Source organism: Amphibalanus amphitrite, unplaced genomic scaffold, assembly GCF_019059575.1.
Source record: "Amphibalanus amphitrite isolate SeventyFive unplaced genomic scaffold, NRLGWU_Aamphi_draft 001311F_arrow, whole genome shotgun sequence".
Classification (NCBI taxonomy): Eukaryota; Metazoa; Arthropoda; class Thecostraca; order Balanomorpha; family Balanidae; genus Amphibalanus; species Amphibalanus amphitrite.
In genome coordinates this window covers 146462-159273 of record NW_024882804.1, presented here as the reverse complement: position 1 = coordinate 159273, position 12812 = coordinate 146462, and the positions used below count along the sequence as shown (strand labels likewise).

The following is a 12812-nucleotide window of genomic DNA, read 5'->3' as shown; positions in this document are numbered from 1 at the left end:
CGTCGACTTTCTCCGCGGTCGAACCTGCACAAGGCATTAACGAGGTGCCATACCGAGAGCATGAAGCTCCTGTCGGCACTCGGCTCAAAGTCGCTCTGTTCCAGACGTTTATCATCAGCGGCGATCACCCCCGAATCCGACGTCTCGGGGACCGGAGCGGCAGGTCTGTTCCCGCTCGGCCATCCGGTACCGCTTGCACACTGCACAGTGCGTCTCTGTCGACGGAACCGGCCTTTTTATCGAGACTCGGCGCCTAAAAACGCTGTCGGCGGCAGCGGAGGGCGATTTAGAGACGTTAGATACGCTCGCAGGCGCTACAAGACGGGCTCTAATCGGTATCTTATGTGTGTAGCGACTAGCGACTGCGACTGGAGAGCCACGGACGACTGAGTAGTATAACGAACGGGCGACTTTCCAGAAATAATGTAAATCATTAACAAGCCGACGATTTTGTAGGGTGGACCCATCAACTCTCCGTTATTAGGTATGTCCTCGGATACGACGTAAACGCTCTTGCTGGACGATCTTCACGCAATATAACATTAGGTGAAGCAGTGTTGTAAAAAATGCAGCTCATATAATAAAGTATATTATGCACAATGAGCTCAATAGACCCATTCCACTATTTGCAAGATGATGGTTGAATTAGACAGCAGTGGTATCAAACATCGGGCAAGTCATATGTACGGGCATTTGCGCGAGATTCATTTTTGTTGACAGTCACGTTGCCTTCGATGCTGTAATGCTCTGGGTATGGAGCTGGCAGCGTTACGATAATAACGCCAATGGAAAAGACGAGAACGATCAGCAGCACTACCATGCACAACGTGAGCACGTAAAGAAGCCGGTTGGTGGGCGGCAGCGGGTGGGCCGCCGGCGCGCTGCCGGGCCAATGGCCCCGCTCCACGGGCCGGATCTGGTGCAGGCTCCATGTCACAGCCGCTTGTGGCGTCGTGTGTGGTCGCACGGGTTGGCTTCGAACGTGGCCTCCAGCTGAGCCAGGGTCGGTGAGCGGCGAGTCGTTGCTGATGGCGTGTAGCACCGTCGACCTGCTCGAAGCCGGCCTGGATGGCTCTGGAACTTGATTCAAGTCTTGGTCGTTGACTGAAGCACTATCCGCTAAATTCGTCCCTTCAAAAGGCTTGATCGCGTTTTGACCCGTGTTTTTTACCTTTGATAAGTGTGGTGACGTTTCTGGAACTGTGCCCGATGCGGGCATATTTGTCGTAACTTCGCCATGTTTGCAAACCTAAATAATAATCCGACGCGAATACGCTGATTCATTTCGGGACAATAGTTCAAACCGCACGTGAAAAGCACGACAAGAGTCCTTCAATGAATCCAGAGCATTGAATAAAAATAAAAGCTTTCGAAACCCTCGAGGCCAAGGTCCTAAAACATAACGCTCGAGGCTGCTATCAAAGGTTCCATTCCCATTTAAAAGGTTAACTATTTGTTCTCAAAAGATTCAAAGGGCCAAATAACAGTTTTCTATTTACTTAGCACGAATGTTCGAATGGACGGATTGACAGAGCCGGGGCTCATACAAAGCAGAGCTTGTTGCATAGGCCCCGAGCCCTATCGTCCGATCGGGCATGTTTAGGCAACGGGAAAATATAGATACCTAAAATTAATTTAAGCTTGCCCATCAAAGCCGGTTACCACGGACGTCACTTTCCGAAATTTATTGGTAGGGCTCTTATAGGTAATTTTAGGATATCAGGGCTAGGGCTAATGTTAGGACTAATGTTAAAATTCCGAAATTATTGGTAGTGCTCGGGTCCTACCAAGCCTGTACAAAACGACACCCATGCCGCTTACGATCTGTCCCCATGGGAACTGTCCCACGCAACTAACTTCAACTGACTGCGGCTGCTTCTACCAGCAGCAGATCATCCCCGTCAGGCATCCTATCATGCACCTATCGCCCGAGATTCCTCGCCTGCTATAGCCGTTTTCATGACGGGCTATCCGGCGAGTGCACCTTATTTGACAAAATCTGCACATAATCTGCACCAGATGATGTGACCAAATGTGTACCAGATGGCCGTCGTGAAAACGGTTTATGTCACGCAAATGCCTATCGAACGCCGGAGCGACTTGAGCGCAGGCTCACGCTACCGGGAGTTCAATGTCCATCAACTCAGCTGGCAAGTGCTTTGCCAACCCATAAGGCCCTCGTGTAGTGCCCATGCAATATCACATTCACAATTCAACAGTCAACCCGAACCCCGTAGGAAAAGAAGGAAAGGAACTCACATGAAGCAAGGTAGTGAACTCTTACGACCGACACGAGGGGCAGCGCCTCGACTTCGAAAGCTAGAGTACACCATTTCCCCCAGAGGTGGCGCTAGTAGTATACGCCTGAAGGTATGCTGTACCGCATAGCACGAGAGTAAAATCTCGCAGTACGAGGGACAGTTGACATAAGGAGCACCGATATACGGCCTTGGCACCGTCTTTCGATTCCTCGTTTTCATTGTTCTGGAAATGAGCTTAGTGACTCCTTGAGCATTACAATGGTCAGCGAAATACACGAATGTCGCTATACGCCATTAAAATGTGGAAGGTGAACACGATTGACATGACTAAACGTGGAGCCCTAAGTTCTACATTAGATGCATCACACATCCGTATATCCTGCGTGCCACTGCCAGGCCCTATTCGTATAAGAAACAATCCAATGAAAGCTTAACTAACATATGAAGCATCTTCGCCCCACCTGTCAATTATTTACACGGCTTGAGACAGCACGGTTGTCGTGTCACGAAGTGCTGGGCCAGCTGCCTTTGTCCGCCAGTCGCCACCCTATCGTTAACCCACAAGACGGCAGTAACCAGTAGCCTCCCACACCCTCCAGTCGAGGGCAGTCACTGCTAGACAGCCACTACATGCGCGCCATGTACGCGAGCGCGATCGGCCGTCCAACCCAGCTTCTGCAGCTTCTTTCCGACCAGCACGCAGTCGCAGCGCCTCCCAGCGGCGCCTCGGGAAACTATCCGCGCTGACTGTCCACTCCGGTTCGCCCCGTGCTTGCTGTAACGAGCCCGTACTGTTGCCATCAGTTCTTGCTGTCAGTTGTGACCCCCCCCCCCCCCCCCCCGAGGGTTTCCTTCATAGTGACCGACGGACAGGGTTCCGGTTCTCCAATGTAGCATTAAAAACGGGGTGCCAAATCTTTGCAACGTGGAGGGCAGATCAAACCGGTCGAAACTGAACCAAGTTGCTGCAGGCGAACCACAGCCCCGGGTTGCTTGAAGTGACCATATATTTACCAGACATGTCATGACCACGGCGCCCAAGCATGCGCCGCGGCTTCCGTATACAAGCATTTGATGCAAGTGCGGGTAAACAGTTCCCTCACAACCGTTCGTCGTTCGCAAATTGCCAATGTAGACTTCTAGGAAAGGATGAGCGCGCACTGCCAGCAGTGGAATAAACATTTAACAGTACTTTTCAACACCTACCACGGACGGCTTGGGAAATTTGCAATAAAAGATCTACTGCTCGGCAAGTTCACCAAACAAAGCCGGTCTATATAAAGAAACGCAATAGTTATCTGAGCGAACTAGAAACTGGTGCTCACTGAATTGAGAAGCAAACTATTGAACCGATACATGAATTAAATGACTCACTGTAACCGATGCCCTGTGATAAAACAGACCGCTGGAGCCGGCGCACCGGTCCCGCGCGGGCCCGGCAGTGGCGCGCTGAGGGCGGAGACCGCGCCGCAGCAGAGACTCCGACCGGCCGGCCGCCGGCAGCGCCCGCGCTCGGCCCGCAAATACCCGTGGGACTAGAGCGCAGTGTCGCCACCCACCGGCGCGCGCACACGCACACGCACACACACAACACAACGCAACGCAACGCAACAGGCACCGCCACACGCAGAGCAACTATCGGGGCAATATCATAGGCATAGGGGGGAGGGAGGGCAGTGTGCCCACGGCACGGCAGGCGCGCCCCTCGCGGGGCGGCAGTATCACGGCGCCGTACCGCCGGCCGGCCGCGTCGCCGGCGCGCGCGCGTCAGTGTGTGTTGACAAACTGGCGCAGGTGGGGCGGCACGTGCGCCGCATACGCCGGCACGCGGCGCACGGCGCGCGCTGCCAGACAGGCCAGCGTGAGGTGCTGGTGCAGCGCCAGCGGCGGCTGCTTGCTGCACTGCGGGTGTTTGCGCAGCAGCTCGCTGAACGCGCGCCCCTCCCGGTTGACCGTGTCCACGTGCGCCCCGGCGTCGATCAGCCGACGCATCACGTCACTGCGGAACGACTTGTTGGCGGCCAGCGCGTGCAGCGGCGTGTTGCCGAGCTCGTCGCGCGCGTTCGGGTCGCCGCCTGTCTCCAGCAGGATGTCCACTACAGGCAGCGACGGGAACGCGCAGATCGGGTAGCGTCCCATGGCGGCGGCGTCCCCCGTGCAGGCGATGTGCAGCGGCGTCTGGCCGGTGCGGGTGACGGGCCGGCCGCGCTGCAGCTCGTACACGAGTCGGCGCAGCGCAGCCGTCTGACTGTCCGTCAGCCGCTCTTCCAGACGCATCAGCAGGCACAGCACGTTCATGACGATGGTGAGCGTGCGCGTGAAGTAGCTGTACTCGCGGTCCATGAGCGGCTGCCGACTGACCAGCGCCTGGCCCTTGACCACCTCCCGCACGCCGCGAGTGAACACCTGCCGGGGTAAGAGCCGGGTCAGATTGGTGGTCGGAGCACGGCCGTGGGTCTGATGGGCGAGAAAGGCACGGTGGTTCAACATATTTGCCAAAACCATTGTAAAAACATCACCTAAACCAATCGCTCTAATCCTTTTCATTCAAATAAAGTCACCTTCCTATGTCCTTCGTCTCACAAAGGGCCAGCATGAGCAGTGGGAGTAAGCACCGTCCCACCAGGCATTCCATCAACCGACACACCCATCCCCGGCCAGTCCAGCCCTGACTGGTGGATCCATCTAACCCTCGGACTTCTACCATGAATTTCACCAGCCCCAGACGGCAGACACAGTCCACTTCCTCTGACCACATTACAATATCCCACCCGGCCAGCTCTGCACCAAGTTCAGCAGTGGCCACAAGACTGACCATAAACATTAAACAGCACCCCTCTTCCCACTCTCTACACAGAGCTGTGACGACAGAACTTCCTTCCCCTTCCAGCCTCCGAGACAGACCCAGCCGCAGCCACAGCCTTGACCACAATCAGGTGCTCCCTGCCAAACTATTCCAGCACTACACCCAGCCGGTCTGGACGGAACCCGTCCGGCCGGTAAGGCGCTCTCAGAGCCCAGCCCGACTAACGGGTCTCAACACAGACCCTCGGATCTATACGGCACTTGGGCTGGTGAAAACTATGGCTTCCATAATTAATGAGATGATGCAACTGACAGGAATGGACTAGCACCCATCCCACGAACTACTCTACAAAGCACTTGGCTGGATTATGATAATTCAATGCCACTTTTTCGACAAATCCTCCCAGAAAAGTGATGATAAATCACCGTCCATCTCTCACATCTCACCTGGAAGATATCAGCGAACGGCACCTGCGGAGCCGGGAGCCGGTTCCGCCCCTCTGAAAGCATGAAGCTGAAGAGTTCGGCGAACGAGAGCAGGCTACTCTGAGTGAGCGGGCTGAGCGGGTCCAGGATGTGCTGCTGCATGTTGAGCGCGTACATCCACAGCTGGATACAGCGCTGGAAGTTGCCAGCATCCGCGTACACGGCGCCCCGGTAGCGGATGAAGTACGAGGTGTCCGGGTGCGCCGGGCCCAGGATGCGCTCGCGCACGATCAGAGCCTGTCGGGGGGGGGGGAGGAGGTAAGTGTTGGTTTGGCGGGTGCTAGGGGGGGGGGGAGAAAAAGACCAGTGGAAACTGAAGTGAGTCACAGAACGCGCATCAGATAACAGTACGCATCATCACAGAATCTGAGACGTTTAAAACAGAAAAGATATAAACCGACAAAACAACTGTCTTCGACAGTCACCGCTATGGTAATAATGCATATAAACTGCATTGTACACATATTCCAGAACACCCTCCGGGCATACTTCTCACCCACACCGTCAAACAAGTCGCAAATTCACATTTAGACATTTCAGACAAGACGGCGAAGGTCGAACAAGCTGGGACCGTTCTGTTTCATCAGAAACCACCATACATTTCGCCACCCGGACCTGCCACGCCGCATGCAATCGGTCGGCTGAGGCCCGCACGGCGATCGGCCAGTTATTGCGCCGACACTAGCCGCCCCGCCGGAATCGGCCGGGTTGTCTTGGGTCGGTAGTGGTGACCAGTCGCGGTACAGCGCGGGCCGCGGCCCTCAAGCGAGGTCTCCTCCAGAAGAGACGCTTCCGCTAGATCACTAAGTGTGATAAATGAAACCCAGTGGTAAACGTAATGACGCAGTAATGCTCCTAAACGAACGCAATAAAAATGACAGCAATTTACCGTGTATCTTAATGAAGCAACATGGCGTGTTAGGTTCACATATTTCGTAAGACAAAAATGACACCAAAGTGCTGTGCATCTATTGCGGAGTAGAGTAACGACATTCTCCCGAAGCTATGAGAAAACGTTGCGCAATAGTGCAGCGCAGTGATCGGCCCAAAGATAACAACCGAGCCCGAGCGCGATATCAAGCCGTGGTCGGCATTGCAATCTAAACCACCACAGGCGCTACACCGTCCCAGCCAGCACAGAAAACACGAAACCGAACGGATCGTCGAGATCTGTGGTCAAGAGTCAACAACCCCAGCTCGGACCGCAAATCACCGCCATGAATCACTTCGTAGGAACTCTGCCCCGTCAATATTTTCGCCGCCGAGATCTGGCCGCTGCTGACATTTCAAACATAGTCTGCAGCACAGGACGAGCGGCACTGGGCACACAGGCCGTCCACAGTTGGCACTCCAAACACTGCTGGGGCCCGGGTCAGTCGCCCGCTCCCCAATCCGCCGAGATATACAGACAACACCAGCACTGCCGACCTCCCACACAGGCACAGAACGAAACCATCCGCCCCTTCCGGCAGGACTGCAGGACTGGCCCTGCAATACACTCACAGGACTGGCCCTGCAATACACTCACAGGACAGGCCCTGCAATTCACCCACAGGACCGGCCCTGCAATACACTCACAGGACTGGCCCTGCAATACACCCACAGGACTGGCCCCGCAATACACTTACAGGACTGGCCCTGCAACACAATCACAGGACCGGCCCTGCAATACCCGTCCTTCCTCGTCACCCTTCACTCCCTGCTGGCGGCACCGGCGGCCCGGCGTGTCTTCACACCGGGGCCGGCCAGCTGGGCGGGCGCCGGTCGGCGGACACTGACCGAGCCGGTCGTGCATCAGGACCGGTCGGGCCGGTCCGTCCGGCAACCCCCGGCCGCTCCAAACGGTGGCTCATCAATACAGGACGGCTGGTCCTGGCTCGGCGCGAATACAGGGCCGCTGGGTCCGACCCGGCGCGGGTACAGGATTGCTGATTCGCCCGACAGCCTATTTATACCTCAGCTCAGCAGCGACACCCAGATCAACCGCACTCGGAAAATAGCCTAGCGTGTGAAATTAGAACGAACATGACCATGACCAGCGCAACTTAGTTTCGGCATGGTATTTAGAACAAATACTAGCCCAGCGCACTTTGGTACGCGGTTACACGTCGGTTTATACGATTGGCCCTGAGAAAGATGACTTCCTAATCTTCAATACAAGTAAGACACTATAAGCACCGCACCAGAACAAATTTATTTACATGGTGACAACGATAATCGAGGCGCACTATGACTCAAATTCACCGAACATCAACTAACACAAACATCGACACACAAACCACGTACAAATTCGTTTCAGCCTTCCTCCTGGTGAGTAGTCGCGATACGAACCGAGCATCCACCCCAAGCATAGCACCATCCCCTCCAGTCCCTCCACTCTGCGCCGTTGACTGACCTGCATCCTCATTTCGTCCGGGTCGGAGATGAGATCATCGAGCTCCTCATGCGTCAGCGCCTCCGTGACGTTCTCGTAGGCGGGCCTGAGCTCGGAGGTTGGCGGCTTTGGCAGCGGATTTAGCGGGTCCTCGTACCTGCGGAGGCGGCAGACGAAGACGAAAATCAGTGGCGAACAGAGTCAGAGGGGTATAGGTTACAGAACGGTGAGGTCAGACCAGCAGCAATGTAAATTTCTAGACAGATTAGATGGTGGGAATATGTTTCAAAGCGCTGCTTTCATTACTGACCAATTGTCAAGTGCCCGTTTCCAGTAGTTTGTCCAGTGTCCGTCTCCAGTACGAACTGTTTGTCTAGTGCGCGTTACCAATATCGACCGTTTATTTGGCACACATCTCCCACACTAACCGTTTGTCGAGCGCGCGTTTCCAGTACTCGATGGCGGCGATCAGGTCGTTCTTCTTGTCGACATAAGTAGCGCCGAGCAGCTCGAGAGCGTCGACCATCTCCTGTCGTGTGACCAGGTCGGGTCGCGCCAGCAGGTACTCGACGATGTTGGTGTGGCCGCACACGGCCGCTGCCAGCAGCGGGGTGATGCCTGCGGGACGAGAGACGAGAGATGTCAGACGGGGCCGGTAGGGTTACGGAGGTCAAACGGGGGTTAGATGGAGGTCAAACGAGAGGTCAGGTGTGGATCAGGAGGAACGTGTAACGTCAGGAGAAGTCAGAAGAGGTTAAATAAAACGTATTTGCGGGAAGACGAGGCAAAGAAACAGTCGCAAGGTCCCACATTCATGCATGAGACCATATCGTGGAACCAAGAGCAGTCTGAGGCTCAGTAAATTGAATTATCAAATGGAAAATGTGGCGTCAAATTTACTCCGTTGAAATGGAAAGGAATCCCGACAACCCACAAAGAACAGCGATAAAAACACGCTGAAAACGGCAACAGAGTACGTTTGACCTTTTCCAGACCGTTATTCTGGCAGGAAAGGTCATCCATGACACGTGTGGGGCGCGGCTATGGGGGCCGGCGGCAGGGCACACCTGGCGGTCGGCACGATCAAATGTTATCGAGGACAGGCCACCGACTGGCGGCAGAGGGGGATGAGGGCGCCCAGATCAGCTGGTTCAGGTCTGACTGACAACGGCCGGTCCCCGTCACATAAGCAGACAGATAGGCGAGGTTCGCCGCTGTACACCGCCGAGCCGGCCGGCCACTGCACTGGTCGGCCAGTGTCACATTGACAGACAGGGAGCAGTAACCCGACAGCGGAGCAGCGGCCTTGATACTGAGAGGGCCACTGACAGGTTCGTGTCAAATATGTAGAAAGGGAGCCGTGCCCCCGATCCCACCGCTAGTGCTCAGGAGGGGAGAGGGGACAGTGACCGGTCCGTGTCAAATATGTGGACGAAGAGCCCACCACCCAACCGCTACTGCTGAGGAAAGGGGGAGCATTGACCGGTCCGCGTCAAATATGTGGACGGGAAGCCCACCACCCAACCGCTACTGCTGAAGAAAGGGGGAGCATTGACCGGCCCACGTCAAATAGTTATGTAGACGGGAGCCGTGCCCCCACCCCACCGCTACCGCTGAGGGGGGGGGGGGGGGCATTGACCGTCCGTTCCGCGGCGGGCAGTGACAGCCCGCGTCGGCCGTCGATACCGTCCGTCGTCACAGTGCCGTATCGGTAGAGGACGGGGCGGCGCGGTGACCGGCGCTGACACATCCCTACCGGGCCACGGCCGCGCGACGACAGCCGACCGAGAGCGCCGATAGCCGTCGAGTCATACGGGTCCGCCCCGGCTCGACGGGCTGTCACATGAAACAGCGCTGACTCTGTGTCCTATCGCTGCCAATCGGCCGCGGTAAAACTCAGATGGAATGGCCATTGAACTTAAAAGCTGACACTGTCAAGAGCGGGGATTGTACGGTGCTCGTAAAAATTACTCAATACCTGATCCAAGGAGCAATAGTGTTGCAATGTAAAAACGTTAATCGGTGATCAGCTGTAATACTGGAATCCCCTGAGCGGTTTAATGATCTGAAGCCGATAGCGGGACTAATTCTGAGGCAGTAACTGCAGTCCTGCGCCTGACTGGCTCAGTTCGCTGTCGCTGACCCCCGCTATTGTCAGCGGTCTTAGCGTGCATGTCACGATCCCACTACGTCATTCTGAGGTACATTTAAAACCGTAAGGCATTGCCAGCATTCTTAAAGTTTAATTTCAACGTCTCGCATGTTTAAATCCGTTAGGCATTGATAGCATTGTCCTGGCTTTATCTGAGCATTCCGCATTGTCTGGGAGCCGCAATAGCTGAGCGGTCACCTCCTGCGCAGCACGGCCCGCCAGCAGGCTGCCAGCATTCCCACAATACCCGCCCCCCGTCTTGGTACCGGAGTACCCACCGCCCCCCGCGCGGCCTCCACAAGATAAATAAGCACCCGGTGGCCGGCGGTCGACCCGGCGACCACGGCCGTCCGAGCCGTGCCGAGCAGGGCTGGCGACATCACGACATGAATGGAATACAGCACCGGAATACAGCAAATACAGCATGGAATACAGCACTGGCACGGGCGGTTGAATCTCTAGTTTTACAAAGAAATCATTGAAATATCAAACCCATAGGCTGACGCGACTAGTCCATCGCTAGCACCGCTGTCTGTCACCGCCGCAGTTCTGAATATACTACGCGTTCGTGCATAAACCGCACGGTGTGTCACAGTTCGATTGCTTTGTCCTACGATCGGGATCCTGCCCCTGTCCTCAGCCCCAGTCTATGACTTGCGCGTGATAGGTTTCAGCTCATAGTCATTTATGAGGCTCCCCGGTAGAATCCCTGGAGTAACCCACCACACCTATGACTCACTACACTATGCATATCCGGCCTCCACCAGCCGGGCCCCTGCCTGTCCTCGCCGCCCCGCCACCTTATCACCCCGACAGAAATCCCCAGGACATGGTTAGACCCCAGCAGTGGCACTCTTATCCTACATATCTCCACACCACGCCGACGGACACTTACCGTAGGAGTCCCGCTCCAGTTTGGCGTGGTTCTCGATGAGGAAGGTCATGATGGAGAGGCTGCCGCTCTCGGCGCAGTCGTGCAGCGCCGTGTTGCCCTTGACGCTGCGCCGGTTGACGCGCGCACCTCGTGATACCAGGAACTCGGTGATCTTCAGGTGGCCCTTGTAGCAGCTGATCATCAGACATGTGTGGCCGTGCCGGTTGGCAATCTCGATATCTAGGCAGGGAAAGATCGGGTCAGGTCAGTTAGAGCGCAAGGCTGGTTATTGAATGATAAGAGGAAATGAGGCTAATGACAGCAGCGAGAACCCAAAACAGCCTTATTCATCGGTTATTTAAAAAAAAATCATTGCAATCAACCCTTCGTTTGGCCCAAATAATAGCATAACTGTTTTAGCGGGTACATAACATCATGGAACAAGACTACAGCAAGTAAGCAAGAATCGACGACGAGATCAGCATCCTACAAGATAAACAAGGATAATTTTTTCCTCCCTCAAAACCTCGCCAGACCGAAGACGTTGATATGATACGCTTTTGCTTCAACAAAGAGCCAGCGATCTCCCCGACATCGAGCGCTGTGACCGACAGGGCGTGTGGCGTGTCTGCGGTCAATGCGGCCGACACTGCCCAATGCCCATGGCGATTGGCCAGGCATTGTCGGCCGTGGGCGATTGCGGGGCGTCGGCCAACACGCAGCCGATACTGTGTGGCCGGGAAAAGTGGAGCATTTGGACACACACCAGTCAGCCAAGGTCGGGGCAGTCAGACCCTCAAACCACTGCCAGTGGATCGACACTGGGTGTGAGCTGGCCTTTGATTCTGGTTTCAGTAGGATTGTCTATCTACAGTCCAGCGTACTAGCATCTACAAGATAATATCTAGCATGGTTTCTGAAATTCATTCAGCCTGAATTTCAGAATAACAGTTGCGTAAGCTCGGAAAATGTGGACATGCTGTATATTTGTCCTACTGGTCTCATCTGATGTGTCACAGAGACATGTCCTTTTCCTGGCTGTAGCGTCCGACGCGCTGTGAGGATAACAAACATTAAGGAGCAGGCTCAATTATTTCGGAGAAGACATTCAGAACAAAACACCGATGTTTTGGTGCCGCGTGTAACAATGAGCGAGGTAACAGCTGAGGGCGGCACGTTTTCCTGTCGCGTAGTGGGCGCTATCGCGAGTTCCATCGCAGCCAGCTCCAGAATCCGGGTACAGGTTTGCGTACGCACGGTGGGGGGGGGGGGGGGGCAGGGGAGGGGTAGATGTGCAGTGTGCACCCGGAGTCGGGTCCGACCATATGGACAGACTTGTCTGCCAGCAAAACGGGTCAGACCGGAGCACTGCATTTAACATGAGCAGCTTCAAGCGGTGTAATACATACAAAGGCAGTGGAAACCGTTGTTCGGACTTGCAAATCAAGACACTGAATGTCTGGATCGATCTAGTTTTACCGATAATACGTTGGAGCATTATGTTTCAGAGATAAACAGATTCATTGCAGATGAAATCAAAAGCGCAGCTGGGGCAATGATGACTTGGGGGTTTATGGGCGCCCGGACTACAGTGGTCATCGGCGGCAATGATGACTTGCAGATCGGAACAAAGGAATACGGATTCTTTGAGAAAGTACCAAAGCCTTTTCGAAGAAAGAAAATTTAAACACCCATAAAAAGGCAGTGACTGATAATGTGTAAGTCGGCAGAGAGATCTCAAGAATGCATTAACTTTCATTGAGGTAAGGCATTGCGAGAGATAGGCTATGGTCAAAATCTGGATAGATAAATAAGTTCTCCTCCATAGAATGCATAGCAGGATATTCCATCTAAGCTAAG

The 12812-nt window shown here is 54.8% G+C and overlaps 1 protein-coding gene across 2 annotated transcripts in view; it reads right to left on the bottom strand.

The window, feature by feature from the left end:
- Nucleotides 1-3250: 3250 nt before the first annotated feature.
- Nucleotides 3251-12812, bottom strand: part of LOC122372072 (protein fem-1 homolog C-like) — a 37257-nt gene continuing 27695 nt past the window's right edge. For both annotated transcript variants that reach the window (XM_043348945.1, XM_043348946.1), the window contains exons 4-8: nucleotides 10974-11192; nucleotides 8355-8544; nucleotides 7948-8083; nucleotides 5514-5789; nucleotides 3251-4667 (exon numbers count right to left, since the gene is read on the bottom strand). In XM_043348945.1, the coding sequence (XP_043204880.1) occupies nucleotides 4029-4667; nucleotides 5514-5789; nucleotides 7948-8083; nucleotides 8355-8544; nucleotides 10974-11192 (1460 nt within the window). In that variant the 3' untranslated portion in view covers nucleotides 3251-4028. The remainder of the gene's footprint in view (nucleotides 4668-5513; nucleotides 5790-7947; nucleotides 8084-8354; nucleotides 8545-10973; nucleotides 11193-12812) is intronic.